The 19,503-nt window shown below is 39.6% G+C and overlaps 1 protein-coding gene across 1 annotated transcript in view; it reads left to right on the top strand.

Annotated features, from left to right (window-relative positions):
* The window catches only part of TTC6 (tetratricopeptide repeat domain 6), a 211,106-nt gene that overhangs the window by 12,998 nt on the left and 178,605 nt on the right, over positions 1-19,503 (top strand). The window contains exon 2 of the mRNA XM_055132084.1: positions 12,706-12,755. Within this exon, the coding sequence (XP_054988059.1) occupies positions 12,706-12,755 (50 nt within the window). The remainder of the gene's footprint in view (positions 1-12,705; positions 12,756-19,503) is intronic.

The raw sequence follows: 19,503 nt of genomic DNA, 5'->3' as shown, positions 1-19,503 counted from the left end.
TTATGTTAGTTTTTGAAGGAAAATTCATATTACTTTTGATCATCTGATTGTAGTAATGATTTTGAGCAAAGCGATAAAGTGTTTCTTCAAAATAAACATTTTTTTGTTTTATTTTGATTTTTGGCTGCACCTGGAAGTGCTCAGGGCTTTATTCTCGATCTTTGCTCAGGGGTCACTCCCAGAGAAGCTTTGACAAGCATATGCAGTACCAGGAATTGAACCCAGGTCAACCACATGTAAGGCAAGTGTCTTAGTCATTGTACTTTCTCTCCAGCCCTAGTAAACTTAACTTTGATTTCCTAATGTCGACCTTTTCAGTGTTTTTGAAATTTCAGAACTAGATCTATTACTTAGTCTTTCCTTTAATAGAGGTGAGGTGGCACTAGGTGATCCACTGCGTATTTAAGACCCAGTTCTTTTGCCAGCATAGTATTTTAGAATATTAGTTCAATTTAGGATAATTTTGAGGTATCTTCAAGGCATTGTTTTTAATCTATTTTTTGTAAAATTAGAAGAATGCTTTTATAATTTAAGAAATTTATGAATTGTAAAGTTGTTATTAAGGCTTTAAATAATGTGGCTACCTTGACAAATTAAACCAACTGAACATTCCATTTTGGTTACACATTGACAATTGCAATTGGGAAACCATTTGATATTTTTATTAATAAGAAATATTTGGTTGCATTTAAACCAGTCATTCTGTAGTTGTAAATCTAAGGCTTGACAATTATATTGTTTATAATGCTTGTTTTATATCGGACTGAAGCGATAGCATAGAGGGTAGGGGGTTTGCCTTGCACATGGCCGACCTGAGTTTGATTCCTCCATCCCTCTCGGAGAGCCTAGCAAGCTACCGAGAGTATCCTGCCTGCACGGCAGAACCTGGCAAGCTACCTGTGTCATATTCGGTATGCCAAAAACAGTAACAAGAAGTCTCACAATGGAGACATTATTGGTGCCCACTTGAGCAAATTGATAAACAACGGGATGACAGTGCTACAGTGCAGTGCTATAATGCTTGTTTTAAAGTATCATAGGTAACCATAGGATAAAATGATGGCCTGAGATAAATAGTTTTGACAATAAAATAAAAATATTCAGAGCTACTCAGCTACAATCATGTTAAGTATTCCTCATATCAAATGAAAGATATTTAATAGAAAGTATAGTATACCTAGTGGTGTTTATTTTTGGGAACATTCCCTTAAAAGTACTTGATTTCCTTGGTCTACTAAAAAGTACTCTGAGTCATGTTTTGTTTTCTTTTGTTTTGGGGTCATACCCAACAGTGCTCAGGGCTTACTCTGGGCTCTGTGATCAGGGATATCTCCTGGAGAGGCTCAATGGTGCCAAGGATTGAAGGCCATTGGTTGGCCTTGTGCAAGGCAAGCACCTTTCCTGCTCAACTTTCTCTCTTTTCCAGTTTTGATCTCACTATACTAGAGAGTGAGGCTTGACAAAATCAGCTATATGTATTATCTTCTATGAGCATAGTAGTAAAAATTTAAACCTTTAGTCTGTTGCATTGAAAAGAAATGCATTCTCATTTAGTAAATGTTCTTTGACATTTTATTTTGTGGAAAAGAACTTTCAGAATCCTGATGACAAGCTTTTTTATAGTGTTCCCATAGCTTCACATTTTATTAAATTGGAGCTGGGTGATATTAGATAGCAAAATTGAAATGCAATGAAATCATGTGGCTTTTACAAGGCTAGATAGCTAATTAATGTAACTAGGATTAGTATGCATTTAGCTCTCTTGATAGCCAGATCAGCATTACTTTTTTTTTTATATGCTATGTTTATTGCACTTCATTTCTTCATTTATCTCTATCATAAGTCTTTACCCTCCTCTCCTTATTAAGACCTGGATCCAAATTATCGAGATTTTTTTAAAATGTAGGAGTACTGCTGTTTACTCAGTCATTGATTAAGCTGAGTGAATTCGGCATGAACTCCACATTACTAAAAATTTTTAAAAATTGAATATCCATGAGATAGACTATTAAAAAGCTGTTCATAATTGAGTTTCAGTCATACAATGACCCAGCATCCATCCCTCCCCTCAGACTCCACACCCCAGCCTCCCTCTATGGGAAGAACTTTCCTTCTTGCTCTCTTTCTCTCTTTTTCCTCTTGTGCATTACGGTTTGCAATACAGGTGCTAAGAGGTCATGGTGTTTGTTAGGGCATTCAGTATCTTTTTATTTTCTTTTTGGGTCACATCCAGTGATGCTCAGGGGTTACTCCTGGATCTATGCTCAGGAATTTCCTCTGGCGGTGCTTGGGGGACCATATGGGATGCTGTGGATTGAACCCGGGTCAGCTGCATGCAAGGCAAATGCCCTACCTGCTGTACTATCGCTCAGGCCCACATTCAGTATTTTTATCGGGATGGTAAGACTGGAATAGCTTTTATATTGGGTGGCAGCATTGGGGTTTGGATGTAACTGCTGAGACTTCCTGAAGTACAGGGAGGTGGGGGGGGGAGGTAGCCTATCTCAACCTTGAGAAGGCCTGGAGATTTCAGTCTCAAAAACCTGAATACCTAAATTTTCAGCAGATTATGTCTTGGTGAGGTCAGTCCTGGTACAGTGGAGTCAGACCAAGGTTATGGCAGTGATTTTGGATTGTGGGAGAAAGCAGCTGATGGGGGCTCTACTTGGGTGGGCACCAGAATAACTTAACCTCCTCCTATTTATCAGGCTTTGTTCATATTTGTGGGTCTCTTAAGCAAGACTGGTAGTAGAGCTTACATGGTGGTGCTGGAGTTGGTTCATAGGGGTGACTGCCAGTGCTTCCAGGAGTATTGGGAAGTGGGGGGAGGTAGCCCACGCAAACTCAGAGAAAACTGGGAGATTTCAGAAGCAAAACTACTTACCTGAATTTTCAGCAGATTATATCTTGGTGAGGTCTACCCTGAAACAGTGGAGTCAGATCGGGGGATATGGCGGCAATTTTGGATTGTGGAAGCAAGTGGCTGCTGGGAACTCTGCTTTGGCAGGCTCCAGACTGACCCATCCCCCTCTGGTTTACCCTAGGTTTTTCAGCCATGCAGGGATTTGATATTAATTGCAGCTTTTGATCTCTTTTGAGATTTATTTATGGGTTTCTGAAATAAGGTGATAAATGAGCTTGTACAGCTGAGCTGGAGGTGGTTTGTGGGCATGGCTCCCACATACCTAACTTTTGGCCGTTTACTTTCTTGGTAAACTTGGTCCCAAGTGTTTGGGGTCCGGCCAAAGGCGCAGAGGCAAGGAAGCCTGAAGGCACCATCAGGCTGCTGATTTCTCCCTGCAGGTACAGGTGGACCTATTGGTGGCACCATACCCCCACAGAATTATTTTTAACCATCAGTTCTTCCCTCTTGAATCTCTGTGTTAGTGGTAGGACTACCACAGTTCTCTGTCCTGTAATGGATGCCCATAGCCTATTGACTTGTGAACTCAGAACAGGTAGGCCTGTGGGAGGTCACTGTTACTGTCATCCCATTGCTCATCGATTTGTTCGAGTGGGCACCAGTAACATCTCTCATTGTGAGACTTATTGTTACTGTTTTTGGCATATCCAATATGCCACGGGTAGCTTGTCAGGCTCTGCCATACGGGCTCTATACTCTCAGTAGCTTGTCTGGCTCTCCGAGAGGGGTGGAGGAATCAAATACCGGTCGGCCATGTGAAAGATGATCGCCCTACCGCCGTGCTATCGCTCCAGCAAGAAATAAAGATTTGCTGTTCATAGAGCCTAGTGGTAGTGGGACCAATGGTGGGTTTGGGACTTGGGCTGGGAATGTAAGAAACTAAATTGTGTTTTTAAAGTGAAAGAATATAAGTGGGATAAATAATGAGTAGCAATGTGGGTTGTCCTGTGATCATTAACTTGCTATTTTTAGTTAAGTACTATTAATTCTGCCAACTTAGATTGCCATTAAAATAGTTGAAAGATTATATTTTCTTTATCTGCCATCTCCTATATCAAATAAGGGCAGAATAACAGACTGCTGTACTCTTTGATCTTATTCGAGTTATTTTATTTTGAAATTTTGAGCTATTGTAAAAATAAAGATATAAATAACCTTTAAGTACCTTCTCTTCATAAAGTCCATTCATAGTTCAGTAGGTATAGGATATGGATCTTCATACTTGTGGAGAAAAAGAGCTACTTTAGACAAATGTGAAATATTATTATCTGTAGTGGGTTGTAGTATTGTTGAGAATCCTTAACTTGAGAGAATGGAATAGTAGTCTTACCAGGAATTCCCATAAGCCTGAAGGATGAATTAGTGCTTTAGATATTATCTAAGCGTTCTTTGGATTGCCATGATCACATTTAATTGTTACTTGGCATACTGGCCATCAGACTTGACAAGTTTTGATGAGTAAAATTCACTTCTTCCCCATTGTCAAAATTGGAGTCTATCTTCTCTTTCAATCTTGCAGATAATGCAGTAAATAAAATTCCTGTCCTTTGCTTGGCTTACTACAAATTTATTAGGCACACAGCAGAAGATTATAATAAAGCCATACCTCATCATTTCAGCCAGATTTTACCTCAAGAACATCTCCACTCTCAAGCCCTTCATCTCTTAATCATTGAAAATAGGGTTCTGAAGGAATGAAAGATTGAGACAGCTGAGACACTTTTCATTGTTCTGATTTCGTTATGCTGTTGAGATCTGCCTCAATGTCTGGAGTCTTTGACAATCAATTATTACTCTGGAAAGTGATTATTAAACAGTTCACTGAATTATGGCTTTTTATGCATGACTCTGTACTACTGCTCTTTAGGGTTAAGTGAAAAAGCTTATTAAATATCCATTTACAATGGAATCTTTGAAAATGCTAAATGGAATGCATAATTCATATAGGCTGTCACTAGTACAATGCCAAATCAGGTTAGCCAAATATCAAGTAACAAGGAAATGAGAGTAAGTGGCAGTCCTAATAGAACTAGTTCTGAACAGCTTAATGGGTGCAGATAATCAGAAAATTCAAAATAATAGTGACTTAGACAAGATAGAAGTTTATTTCTCTTTTGAAAGAAGCTCATGTGAAAGGTAATTCAGGACTGACAGGTGTTAGCAGAATCAGGGATCCAGTTTCCTGCCATCTTACTGCTTCACTGACTCTGACCCTTATCCCTAAGGTCATCTCAAGGTCCAGCATGGCTGCTCCAAATATCTCAGCTGCGTTCTAGCATCAGGAAAGCATGAAAAAACAGTATGTGTCAAGGTTATCTACCACTTCTGCTTATAGTTCATTTGCTAGAACTTAGCCACATTACCACATGTGAATTTGCTATTTGGGCTGCTGTGTGTCAAGGTTTACATTCTATTACTATGAGAGGAGGTAGAAAAGGTATTGCTATGGCTGTAGTCTCTATGGACAATTTATCTTCTGTGGAGACTTTTTGTGACTAGGACTTATTCCCTTATCTACTATAAGCTTATTGAGTACTTCACAATATTTTTATCTGCAGTGGGTTGTAGTATTGTTAAATTAAATTAGGTAACAAAATAGAGACATTATGTATTTGATGTAATTTTTTTTTGGCTTTTTGGAATTTTGGGTCAAACCCAGCAGTGCTAAGAGTTTACTCCTGGCTCTGCACTCAGAAATTACTCCTGGAATTGCACAGGGGCTTATATGGGATGCTGGGATCAAACCCAGTTTGATCATGTGCAAGGCAAATGCTCTACCCACTGTACTATCACTCCAGCCCCCTATAATGTAAGTTTTAGCTTTAAGGAGTTAACTAATATAACAAGAGAACTTGTGGACTACAGAAAATGTTGACAACAAGGGTTTTATTTTGATGGCATGATAGGAATCTTTGATTTGTGATTTATTCTTTTAAAAATTATTTTAATTTTTTTAATGAGTCACTATGAAGTACAGTTACAGACTTGCAAACTTTTGTTCTTACGTTTCAATTATACAATGGTCGAGTACCCATCCCTCCACCAGTGCCTGTTCTCTACCACCAATGATCCCAGTATCCCTCCCACCACCCCCACCCTGATTTATTTATTCTTTAAAATGATAACTGTCATAGCTTTTTAATGCAGTCTTAGACTCAGTCTGAAGACTGTTAGTACGTATCTCCATAATACTTCCAAGTAAAATTGAACTACGCATATTTTCACAAGTATTAGTTTGTTTCTCTACATCGTAATCAATGTTGTGAATTCCTGTGGTTTTCAAGACTTTGCTAGACTGAAAGAACAAGGCTTTCCAATAGTTTTATCAGAGAAATATTCACGAAAGTGCAATATTCTAACCATTTCCTATTATAGCTGTGGGATTTTAATTGTGAAATTAAGGTCCTGGTCCTACCTGCTCAATTAAAATTCTCACCAGGTGCTTTTTGGCCATTCACATTCATCTGCCCACTCAATTGTATTTGTTTCATATTATGTCCAACGTGCTCCAAGAAACTGGAAAACAGCAATGAGCAAGTGAACTCCCTGCCTCTTAGGGTATAGTATTCTAGAAAGAGGAGGCAGAGAGAGCAAATAAATAAACTAGTACTTCTCAGGAGACAATGACATGGGAAATATCAGTATAAGGAAGATAAAGAATGTCAGGGAGGAGAGCTTTGTTCATATGCAGTGAACAAAGCTCCTTGTTCTGTGCTTAGGGATCACTCCTGGTGGGGCTTAGGGGATTCAACAAGGTTATGGGTATTGAACCCAGTTTGACCTCATGCAAGACACTTAACCACTGAACTATTTCTCTGGCCCCTGGAGATATATTTAAATTAGATGGCATAATCAGATAGGATTATAAGCACCTGTAATAGGTAATAGAGAAGAAGGACTAGAAGTCGAAAAAAGAAAAAACCCAAAAAGGAATTCAGGTGGCACTAGAATACATGTTAATAAAAATAATAGAAAACTAGTATTTGTATATATAATAATGGAACATGGAAAATAACCTTACCTTATATGAATTAGGGATTTCTACTGAGACAAATTAAGGATTTAAAAAATTAATTTAAAGAAAATTGAACTATAAGTCATTTATATATAGTATCAAAGAAGTTTCTTGTGTGACATGGGACAAAGGAAATAGCATTTTCAAAACCTCCCAGTTTGAAATAGTTTTATGTTCTGAGATGGTGAAGATCATGGGTGATCCATGTATGGAGATGAATTTTGACTTGCTGAATTAGAGATGCCTAATATACTTCCAAGAGGAGATATACAATAGGCTGTTTTTATTTAAAAGTTCATGGTAGAGCAGACAGGACTGGAAATATTGGAAAGCACCTTTGATTCATGCTTTATATTCAGAAACTGGAAGAGAACCAAGGGGAAGAGTGTATCTGAAAAGAGGAGAAGTAAGGATTAAGAAGCTGGGAGCACAGTATTGTTTAGAACAAGAAAAAGGTAGTATGAACACCAGAAACTGAGGAAGAAAGACCGGTACAGTAGAAAACCAGGAGGAAAGTTGTATGGTGTCTTGGAAACCAAATGATAAAAGTATTTACATAAGGCAATAACTAAAATTCTGCTATCAGATATGATGGGGACTATAAGGTTTAAACATAGTATTGTAATAGTAACATTTAACTACAAACACACATAACCTACCTAAGAGATATTATTGTGCTTTGAACTGGATGTTCAAAATAGAAAGTGTGGCTTTCCTGTGTATTTCCTTTGCTACATACAGAACACACTTGAATTTAAGGTCACCAAATGTGTATAGAGTTTTTCTCCACAACAAGTACTCTCTGAAACATCATCTGCGTGTGTTACAGTTTAACTTAGTTCTGACTCTATCTGGAAGTAGCATCAGATTTCACAAGACTGCTCCCACTCCACCTTAGGAGAATTCAGGGTATCCACAACTCCTGTCTAGTTTGGTTACAGAGTCAGAAGTGCCTGACTTTGTAACTGGACGGGAGTACCTAAACTTTCTCACAGTGGGTAACTTGCTAGAATGATACAAGGAATTTAGCAAAACCACTTAAGATCCTCAGTTCATTAAGAAATGACAAAGGATGTGGATAAATTGATGAAGAAATAAACTTAGGGTTACCAGTGCATTAAAGGACACACCTGAAAAATCATATGAAGAAATGCTTGGAGTGAGATCTAAGAGGATCTTGAGTGTAGGAGCTTGTATCCTCTTCCCCAGGTGGATGTGTTTCCCAACCCAGAAGTTCCCCAAATATGTTCTGTTGGGACTTTTGCGGAGGCCTTGTCATATAGGCATGATGGATCATCAACTCAATTTTCAGCCATTTCTTCCTTACCAGAGAATGGAGGTTGGGCTAAAAATTCAAGCTTCTCTTCATGGATTGTTTTTTTGCGGTGACTAGTCCTTATTCAGGGATCCACCCATGATCAGTTTATTAAAATAAAAGATCTTCTTATCACCCAGGAAATTACAAGAGTTTTAGAAACTCCACATCAAAAACTAAGGGCAGAAATCAGTTATTATTCTGTTACCTCACAGAAGCCTTTTATATTTACATTTTCTAGTTGTATATTACCATATTTTGTAGTCCTTTCTCCCTGCAGGAGAAAGGTCTGCAAAGTTTAAGTTTAAGAAGAGAACTGCCATGGAGGCAGGGGAAGGGTGGGAAAGGGGGGTATACCCGGGATATCGGTGGTAGGGAATGTGCACAGGTGGAGAGGTGGGTGTTTGACCATTGTGAGATTGTTACCAAACATGAGAGCTTATAACTATCTCATGGTGATTCAATAAAATAAAATAATAAAAAAAGAGAGAACTCCCAGAATGACCACCAACTGGGAGCTCTTTGGCACTATTTCGGCAACGTGGAAAGATGCCTTCATTGACAACATTGACCAGGAATACGATTGACTGGTTCAGCACCTCCACAACTGTTTGAGGAATACTGAGAGTGGGAAAGCCACAAACAGACGCCTGTCTTTGGAAACTCTCGAGATTATTTGCCAACGTGATTTGGCGCAAGTCTCAGGCAATCACTAGCTAATGTCCGAGCTCGCAAAGCTCTGCAGAGAAGTGATAAAGGAAGACCTCAAAGAGAGAAGAGCAGTAGCGTTGGCCGATGAAGCAGAAACCGGTAAAAGTATTTGCAGCCCTCACCTGTCCTTGCCAACTGCAAGACCAAGATGACTTCCCTCCTATGTCCTGGTGGATCTATCACATCTTCAAGAAGGGCAATGGAGAGGATTATTTATGCTTCTACTAGGATCTCTTTGACAGCTACGTCCACCTGCCCACATACTAAATCCCGCAGGATAGATATGTTGTTCCCAGTGTTCTCCCATCCAAAATTCGACCTGCCATTTCGTTGGTAAAGATGCGTACAGCATCTGGTCCAGACAAGGTCAGACCTGAACACCTGAAGAATCTGCTGCCAGTACTCATCAATACACTGGTGCGGCTCTTCACACGCTACCTGTCTGAATGCAAGGTTCCATCCCAATGGAAAACCAGCAGGACCGTCCTATTGTATAAGAAGGGAGACATCCACAACATAGGTAACTATCGCCCAATCTTCCTATTGTCCGTTGTCTACAAGTTGTTCACTTGAGTATCCTGAATAGAATAGGCAGAACACTAGACAAAGGACAACCATGTGAGCAAGCCAGGTTCTGAAAAGAATTCAGCACGATTGACCATATCCATACGTGACCAAGCTCATTGAGGTCTTGAAAGAGTACACGATGCTGCTTTGTCTAACGTTCATTGATTTAAAGGTCTTTGATTCTATTGAGACTGAAGCAGTCATCGAAGCCCTAGCCAAACAAACTTAGTATATCAGGATCCTCTGTGAGCTGTGTTACGGATTCACCACCAGGATCTCACCATTCTACAAGGAAGTAATCATCGACGTAAAAAGAGGGGTTTGGCAGGGTGATACCATTTCACTGAAACTCTTCAGTGCCACCCTCGAGAATGTCATGCGACGATGACTGGAATGGGAAGGAATGGGAGTGAAGATAGACGGTTGGCAACTACACCACCTCCGCTTCGCTGATGACATCGTTCTTATAACACCAAACATTAGCCAAACTGCACAAATGCTGGCCGCCTCAACCTTGAGTGTGGAAAGGTCGGGCTGCAGCTGAATCTCACCAAGACAATGTTCATGAAAAACGAACTAGTCCCTGAGGTTCCAACTTCGAATGCAGCAGCTATGTGTACCTGGGTTGAGAACTCAACAGGAGGAACGACTTGGCACCAGAACTGCGCAGGAGGAAGAGGATCAGCGTGGAACGCCTTCAAGAGCATCAAAGAAATGTTTAAGAGGATGAAGAACTTCTGGCTCCAGGCACATTTTTTCAACTCCACCATTCTTCTTGCACTAACATATGCCTCAAAGACCTGGGCCCTACGAAAACAGGATGAGAATGCTATTTCAGTATCCCATAGAGGAATTGAAAGAGCTATGCTTGGAATATCACATTTCACTCAAGTAAGAGAAGGAATCTGGAGTCCCGACCTCTCTAGATGATCATGAATTAGAGACGCTGTCTCGTTTGCCAAGGCGTCAAAAATCAGATGGGCCGGACACGTAATGTGATTTAGAGATGACCGCTGGACTAGAGCTGTTACTGATTGGATTCCACAGGACATCAAAAGACGTGTGGCTGCCCACCTATGAGATGATCAGACTTCTTCATCAAAACCCTGAATGAATGGTTTGAGGCTCTTTGTGTTCCTGGAGTGAGCAGATACCACTGGGCTACACTAGCACACAACAGGGACAAATGGAGACATTACTGGTGCCGGCTCGAGCAAATAGAAGATCATTGGGATGACAAGTGATACAAGTGATATTACTATATTGGTTTTAATATGTTGATCACATATATTATAACTACCTTGAGCTTTCTTATTTGTTCTAGCAATTTGCCTGTAGATTCTTACTTATGAAAGTGGTGATGGTGAGTATCCTTATTTTATTTTTACATTTAAAACAAAAGTTTATTCCATAGTTTCATCACTAAACCCAAATGTAACTTTATTATAGGTTTTTTTGACAGATATTCATTTTTTTGGTGGTGATTGTGGGGACATTTGGCAATGTAAAGGAGTTACTCCTGGCTCTGTACTATGGAATTACTCCTGGTGATGCTCGGGGGACCATACAGGATGCTGGGAATCAAGTTCAAGTCTGCTGCATACAAGGCAAATGCCATACCTGCTGTTTTATGCTCTATCCCTTAGATTTCTTTTTTAGGTGAATTTATTTCTCAACTTGCTAAGAATAGTTATCATGAAAGAATGTTGAATTCTGTTGGGTACATTTTCTGCTTCTATTAAAATAATCATATTTCCTCTCCTTAATCTGTTCTTGTGAAATAGCAATCCATCTGAAATATTCTTGTATTAAGGGAAAATATTCTTTTATTTAAGGTTATATTATAGTATGCTCATTTATATTTTAGGACTTTTGCATTTCTGTTCATACAAGAGATTGATTTGTACTTCTCTTATATTATTCTTGTTCTGTTTTTGGTACTAGCTATATACTTTGGATGCTGTATTTTGATGTTATTTAAAAACAGTTTATAAGGGAGGGATTATATGTTCTTTAAAAGTTTGATAATTTTCATTTGTAGTATTGTCTGCACTGGTTGGCATCTTGGGTAGAAAGATATTTAAAAGAGAAATCTCATAGTATTTAATAATTATAAATGCTCTCAGTTTTCCCCCAAGATAAATTTACTTAAATGATTTTTAGACAATAATACTTTTATCTAGGTTTCCTTACATTTATTGGCATGAAGTTATTCATAGATTATTTCTCTTTTTTATGTAGCTTAGCCTTTTGATTTTATAGTTGTAGAGTTTGTTTCAGCATGCACTGGGTCTGAATCTCAGTTTCCAAACACAGATGTTCACGAAATATGTTTATTTGCCTAGAATTCCAATTTTGTCTTGGAGTTCTCATTCCATCAGGGCTGAGGAAATTTGGGCTTAGGCAATTTGGGGATTTCCCCTCCCCATGCCTGGGATATATTTCAGTCTCAACATGTGTGTTGCTTTATTCTGCTTAAGTGTGTGTGTGTGTGTGTGTGGTGGTGGTGGTGGTGGTGGTGGTGGTGGTGGTCGTGTGTGTGTGTGTGTGCATGTGTGTGTGAGAGAGAGAGACAAAGAGAGAGAGAAAGAGAGAGAGAGAGGATACGTGCTTCACCCCATTGCTCTATTTTGTCTGTCTACAAAGGACCCTTTGTTCTATGGCAAAGGAGAGTATGTTCTGCATCAGTGGTCAGGAGGGACCTTGCTCGATGCAAAGTACTCATGCCCACTCTATAAACTATCTTTCTATGATGTTTCTCTCTGAGGGTAAATGTTTTGCCCAGTGCTTGACTGCATTGAGATTACCAGGGTACTCCAATACCAAGAAGTTGGGGGTAGAAGTACTTGGATCTCTGCTCCTGGTGATCATGAAACCCACTTTATTCAACTGTTCTTCCCTCCATCATCATTCCTTACAAGTACTGCTGAGTTTCTCTTGTTACCATTCCCAGTCTTTCAGTTTCTCCAGTTCTCCCCTCTCTATTTACCACTTTCAGGCATACAGACATCACTTTTGCTGCTCTCAAGCCTTGCTAGGTCCTGGTAAACTCTCAGAGACGATATACTGTTGCCTGGACACTCCCACATGGCTATTTGTTCTCCCAGGACTTCTTTCTTTCTTGGATTCTCCGTAAGAGGTTCCTGATATTTTCTGATGTTTATTTTTACAAAGACATCACTCCTTCATTTCCTCTGGACTTAGTCCAGAAGCGGAAGCTGGAGGTGAGTCTCCATCCCTGGGTCCCTGTAGTATCTCTGTTCTCACCCATTAACATCTTCAGGTCTAGGAATTCAGTCCTCTTCTAGTTGTGGAGGGAGGCATCTTTACTTAAACTCATCTTATTTTCTACCAAATCAATTGATATTTACCTCTTCTACAAAATTCCCAGGTTTTTGAAATCTGAACTCCACAAAAAAGAATTTTTTCATGACTTATGTATTTGGTGACAGTATCTTTTACCTGAAGCCATTGGCTTAGAATGGCTAAAGCGAGTCGAGGGAATAGAACATGGGATGTCTGTGGATTGCATGGAATCACTTGATATTTAAATTTTTTTTTTATTTTTTATTTCACAGATAAAGAGAAAATCTCAGAAAAGTAACTCATTTGCTTAGGCCACACTCAGTTGTTGGACAGAGACCAAACTTCACTTTCTCCTCTCCTTCTGCCTTCCTCCATTTCCTCCTCTTGTTCTTGTGTTCTTTGATGCCATTGAGGTTCTGTCATCCAATGTGCCTTTTACCAAGAATTTTATTTACTTATTTTAATTTTTTTCCACTTTTTTACAGTTATTCATGATGATTCCTTACAGGCATTCAATATGCTGACACCAATCCCACCACCACTGTCACCTTTCCATCACCATTGTCCCCATTTTCCCAACCACCCCTCAAACCTGTCCCCTGTAACAGGCCCACAGTAATTTTATACTGCTGTTACCATTAAATGGCAAACAGAATGATCAAAAAATATTTCTGTTGAAGAAAACTTTTGAAATTTACTGTGTCTTACCATAGGGACAACTAAGTCTTTGTCTGAGGGTTTACTAAGCTGTTGTTTAAAAGTTAAGTCTTCTGTGTTAATATTTTTGTAGGCCTTATGTGTTAATTGGTTATATTCCATCCAATTTGTATGCTACTACTGGGATGTCACTCCAGAAAATACAGAATATTTAATTGAACGGTTTGTCTGGAGGCATGGCGGCTGCTAGACTTTGCTAGGTTCAGCAAAAGGTGGGAGCTGGCCTGCCCCTCTCTGGAGGTCTCCGCCAGGAAAGGCTATCTGAGAATTTTTTTTCCAGCTAATTGAATTCTTTCTAGATTTATTTATGAGTCTCTAGAATAAGGTCCAAGGTGAGCTTAAATGGTAGTGGTGGGATGTTGCTTTACCTAGACTTTTAAATATAATGGGACTGCCTTTATGATGAATCTTTAGCAAATGAATCATTTCAAAATTGTTGCTGCTTTAGTCTTTCAAGAACAAATATTCTGGAGTCAGAGAGATAGTACAGCAGGTACCGCCCTTACCTTGCATGTGGCTGATCCAGGTTCTATCCCCAACATGCCATATGGTCTTTCAAGCTTGCCAGGTCTCTCTCTCTGCTGAGCACAGAGCCAGAAGTAAGTCCTGAGCACAGCAGGGGGTTCTTCCCAGCCAAAGAAAGATTTTCTTCTCTCCTCTCCCTCCCCCCATTTTGTTTCTGGGCCATACCCAGCAGTACTTAGGCTACTCCTAGCTTGTTTTGGGCTCACAGCTAGGACCCAGTCACCCCAAGGACTATACCATTATGAAGATTAAACTTGGGCTCACTGCAGGCTACATATGTGCTTCAGCCCCATTGAGCTATTTCTCAGGTCCAGTATTCCCTTTTAAATGTTTTTCTTCACATAGAAACATTTTCTAACTCTTTTACATTTTTTCCTCTTTGCATTCCCATTAGTTGTCAGGATCATGACTTTGAGATGGTTCAAAGTGGTTATTTTCTTGAGGTAAAAGGTCACAGTTTTATATGTCATTGCCTTACACTGTGCTCTGACAGAGGGATGCCAAGGCCTTATAGGGGGAGCTAAGTGTTCCATAACCTATATTCAGTTGTACTCTCTGAGTTCTTCTGGTTTTCTTTATTTGTAATTTTTATTTCCTCCTGTTTAGGCTTACAGCTGTCTCTGTTAGGCATGCAGTCAGAACTTCAGTATGCTTTAGGAGCCCCTCTTGCATAGTTGTCTTCTTAATATCTTATTTCGATTCTGCCAAAGGCTTAGAAACTAGATAAATAAGCCTGGCTGTATTGTTTGTAAAGTGAGAGTAAATAGCTCCTGAGCAGGGCCTCAGGCTTTCTGATGGGAAAGTTGGTGAGCTTTCTCTGCAGGGGCTTTTGCTGGCATCTCTCCTGCTGCCTCTTCCTTCTCGAATCCTGCTTCCTGTCTCTGCTGTTTCCATGAGGGAGCTGGGGATGTTCTGGGCAAACAGGTGAGGAATAATTGCCTTTTCCTTTATAAAACTGAGTCAGTGGTACTATAAAAATATTATTTTCATTTGAATATCCATATTTTTAACATATTCTTAGAGCTGTTCATAAGGCACATTGTCAATCACAATTAAGAAACAGCCACCACAGAACCACAGAAAGCCTTTGAGCAATTTGATGATTTAAAATGCAAACTATACCACTGACCTTGGGGGCTTTTTGAACCACAACTGTCAGTCTAAACAAGACTCCAAACCTAATTAAACTTTTGTTGGATGGGGTGCTAGTTTGAAAACTGGTTACACAGCTTTGAAAACTTAATGACAAGTCCTAGAAAATAGAAGCAATAATACTTATTATACATTCTTTGAGGCTAACCTTATAGCTAAATTTTTATTACTTTATCACTTTATGAAAAATTTCCTGCAGAATAGGTCCTTGCACACAGATTAATTGTAATGTTTGGAATTTTTTTTCACTTGGTTGTTACAGAGAGAAATTGAGGTGAACCATTTTTTCGACACCTCCTACCTCTTCTCTCTTCCCCACTAGTTATTCCTTTTGCTTTTCCTCATTCTTTCCTAGTCTCTCCCTCAATCCTCTCAATTCAATATATTAGGTGTTCCTAGTTTCCTGTCACTGTGCATTTGAATATTTAAGTAAATATAGTCAACCTTTTCAATATTCACTTGGCCCTTAGAAGAAACTGAATCCTTATATTTTTTCATCTACGATTCACTTTTGGGTCATCTATGAAAACAATGAATTTTCCTTTCATAAATATTTATCACATACTTTCAAGGTACCAGATATTGGGGATATAATTTCCCACATGTGTGTACATTTAAATATGTAAAAATAAAAGGACCATTTTTGCATGTGAATTGTTTAGAAGGACTCAAGTACAGAATATGGCATTAGTGCCAGTCAAAGATGGGCTCAGAGACCAGAGAGAAATGATACTGTAGACACAGGCAGGGGTCATTGTGCATCCATGGGAAGGAGCTGAGGCTTGATTCTGTTGTTATTGAGGTGCTACTGAAGGATTCTGGGCAGGGGACTGATATGTTACAATGAATGCTTTAGAAAAATCATCAACACAGGGGCCGGAGCAATAGTACAGCGGGTAGGGCATTTGCCTTGCACACGGCCGACATGGGTTCGATCCCCGGCATCCCATATGGTCCCCCAAACACTGCCAGGAGCAATTCCAGAGTGCAAAGCCAGGAGTAACCCCTGAGCATTGCTGGGTGTGACCCAAAAAGAAAAAAAAAAAGAAAAATCATCAACACAGACTGGGGGAAGTAAAAATAAGAGACTGAAGTCTTATTCCAGAAAGAAATGGAGAGTGATGGGGCTGGAGCCATAGCACAGCAATTAGGGCATTTGCCTTGCACGCGGCTGACCCAGGTTCGATTCCCAGCATCCCATATGGTCCCCAGAACACCGCCAGGAGTAATTCCTGAGTGTATGAGCCAAGAGGAATCCCTGTGCATCGCTGGGTGTGACCCAAAATGAAAAAAAAAAAGAAATGGAGAGTTAATTAAGACAGGGAAATGCGGCTGGAACGGAGGACTTGAATAAAATAGATGGCAAGAGCTATTCAGATGACAGTTTCTGAATTTGGTTGTGGTTTGAAATTAAGCTGCTAAGTCAAACCCTCTGAAATTGCTGATTTTAATAGGTAAAATGATCAAATAAGTAGCTTCATATTGCACATCTTAACCTTTTAATCCATTAGAGTAGGTTAAGGAGCGGTGGTGAGGACATCACTAGAGAATAAGTGGTAGTGAGATTGGCTGTGGTGAAAAGGAAAGAAACAGGACCGTAGCTGGAAAAGTTCATGTAAGGATTTTCTTTGAAAGGATATTTCCGTGCTGACGAATGAGACCGATGGAGAAAAAGATTAAAGATACAAAAAGAAGGAATGGATCTCATGTTGTTCTTACTAGTTTTACTGCTTTTATTTTTAATTTAATTTGGTTAAAGTCAGGCGTAACTATAGTTTTCTAAAGGTCATATAGAGAGAGCTAGCGTAAAGTGTGGAATGTGTTTACTGTCTGTCCTAAGCCCTGAGCACTTTCTCCAGCATTGCATAGCTCATCCCCTGAACCCCAGCAAAACTGACCCAAGTAGCATGGTATCAATGGACCCTAGCATTGAACTGTCAGGCTCACACAGTTGGTTAGAGTACTGCTGGGCGTGGCCCCAGCCCACACAAATAAACAACAAAAAAGTTACAAAACATTAGTAGGCTTATAATAAAAGTTCTTTGTCAAACTTTTCGAAACCAAGCACCTACCCCTCATAAAAAATTTTCAACTTCTTAGTTATTTCATCCTTTTTTTTTCTTTTTGGGTCACACCCGGCAATGCACAGGGATTACTCCTGGCTCTGCGCTCAGGAATCACCCCTGGTGGTGCTCAGGGGACCATATGGGATGCTGGGAATTGAACCCAGGTCGGCCTCGTGCAAGGCAAACGCCATACCTGCTGTGCTATTGCTCCAGCCCCTAGTTATTTCATCTTACACATATTTTTATATTTTAAAATAGCTCTTTTCTTCTGCTCATACCTGATTTTGCTCTGTATTCATAGCATAAAATTGTTTTCCATTATGAATCATGAGGAGTTGTATTTCTTCTACCAGTCACTCCCATTTGTGGTACATATACTTTCCTTTCTTTTCAATATAGTTAATCTGAATTTTTGTTATTTGCAATATTTAGGAAACTTTTACAGGTAATATTTCCTTTCTTGAGTAACCATTGTCCCATAGAGTTGATTTTAAAGATTCCCTTTCCCCAATACTTTGTTTTCTATATATACATCCCTAGACTCTTTGATACAAGTGTAAATGTTCACTTAGTACATTAAGATTCCTCAGGTACCAGCAACTTTTCTATACCTTCTTTCCTTCTTTCCTTCTTTCTTTCCTTCCTTCCTTCCTTCCTTCCTTCCTTCCTTCCTTCCTTCCTTCCTTCCTTCCTTCCTTCCTTCCTCCCTCCCTCCCTCCCTCCCTCCCTCCCTCCCTCCCTCCCTCCCTCCCTCCCTCCCTCCCTCCCTTCCTTCCTTCCTTCCTTCCTTCCTTCCTTCCTTCCTTCCTTCCTTCCTTCCTTCCTTCCTTCCTTCCTTCCTTCTCCATCCCTTCTCCCTCCCTCCTCACCTCCTCTCCCCTCCTCTCCCCTCCCCACTCCTCCCCTCCCCTCTCCTCTCCTGTCCTCTCCTGACTCTTCTCCTTGATGATACTCTTAGAGTGCTTTGATTTTCTGGGACATTTCCTTTGATTTTTCAAGGTTAGTTTTTCTTTGGCTTCTACTTAGCTAAGAGCCTGGCTGGCATTTGCCTTTATCATATGCTGATTATATCCTTTGTCTTCCAAGAAATAATACCTGGGAAGTAAATTAAAATATTTTAAAAAATATTTAACTTTTGGTAATTTCATTATTTTACCTTAACTTAATAATGATTATCCATAGAATGCCATTAGAAATTATTTTATTTAGAATTTTGACAACCTTGTTTCATCTTCTAAGATTTGTGGTTCTAGGTAAAAATCTAATAATGTTTTTATACCTGTCCTTTCTGTGCTCCCCCACCCTTTTTTCTTTTTGGTCTTTGGCTACACCTAGCAGTAGCTGTGCCAAAGGGCTATTTCTAGTGCTGTGTTCAGTAGTGGCCCCTTGTGGTACTAGGGGCACCACATATGCAGTGTGGGGAGATTCAAATAGAGCTGGCAGGATGCAAAGCAAGGACCTTAACTCCTGTATTATTTCTCTGGTCCTTACTTCTGTACCATTTTTGGTGGCATATTTTTCCTCTCTCCAAAAGCTTTTTATTTTGGTGTGGGGAATTTGCTAACTCAGCTTGAGGGTCACTCCTATATACCTTAATTTGGGAGGACTATTTGGTGCCAGGACTAGAACCAGGGCTTTCTTGTGAAAAAGTGTACTCCAGCCCTTTGAGATCTCTAGCTAGTCCCCTAAAAGATTTTTATTTCAAATTTTAGAGTTTTCAAATTTTATGATATAATGTTATATGCTTCATCATTCGTGCATGGCGGATTCTCAGTAGCCCTTTTCTAATAACTCGTATCCTTCAGTCTTGGGAAATTCCCTTAAAAATTAACTTAGTATTCCCTCCGTTTTGTTTTCTCAGTTCTCTCATTTTGGACTCATATTTGAATATTTGAATCTCTGAAGTAATGCCAATTTTCTTCTCATTGTCTCCTCTTTCTTCTCAATCTTGGTTTTTTTGGTTGTATTAAAAGAAATTTGAATTTCCTGCCAGACTATTTAATTTTCATATGTTTTTATTCGGCTCTTGCATGGGAGAGAGAGTAAGTTGTACTGAGTGAGATCCCTGTAAACTGTGTTAACCCCTCTTGCATCCTCACTATTGGATGTTGGTGCCTCTAATTCCTAAATCTTTTATTTTTTTTTGGCTTTTTTGGTCACACCTGGCGATGCACAGGGGTTACTCCTGGTTCTGCACTCAGGAATT

This window comes from Sorex araneus, chromosome 3 (genome assembly GCF_027595985.1).
Source record: "Sorex araneus isolate mSorAra2 chromosome 3, mSorAra2.pri, whole genome shotgun sequence".
Classification (NCBI taxonomy): Eukaryota; Metazoa; Chordata; class Mammalia; order Eulipotyphla; family Soricidae; genus Sorex; species Sorex araneus.
Note: the sequence above shows the minus strand (reverse complement) of the source record. Positions and strands in the feature narration are given on the sequence as shown.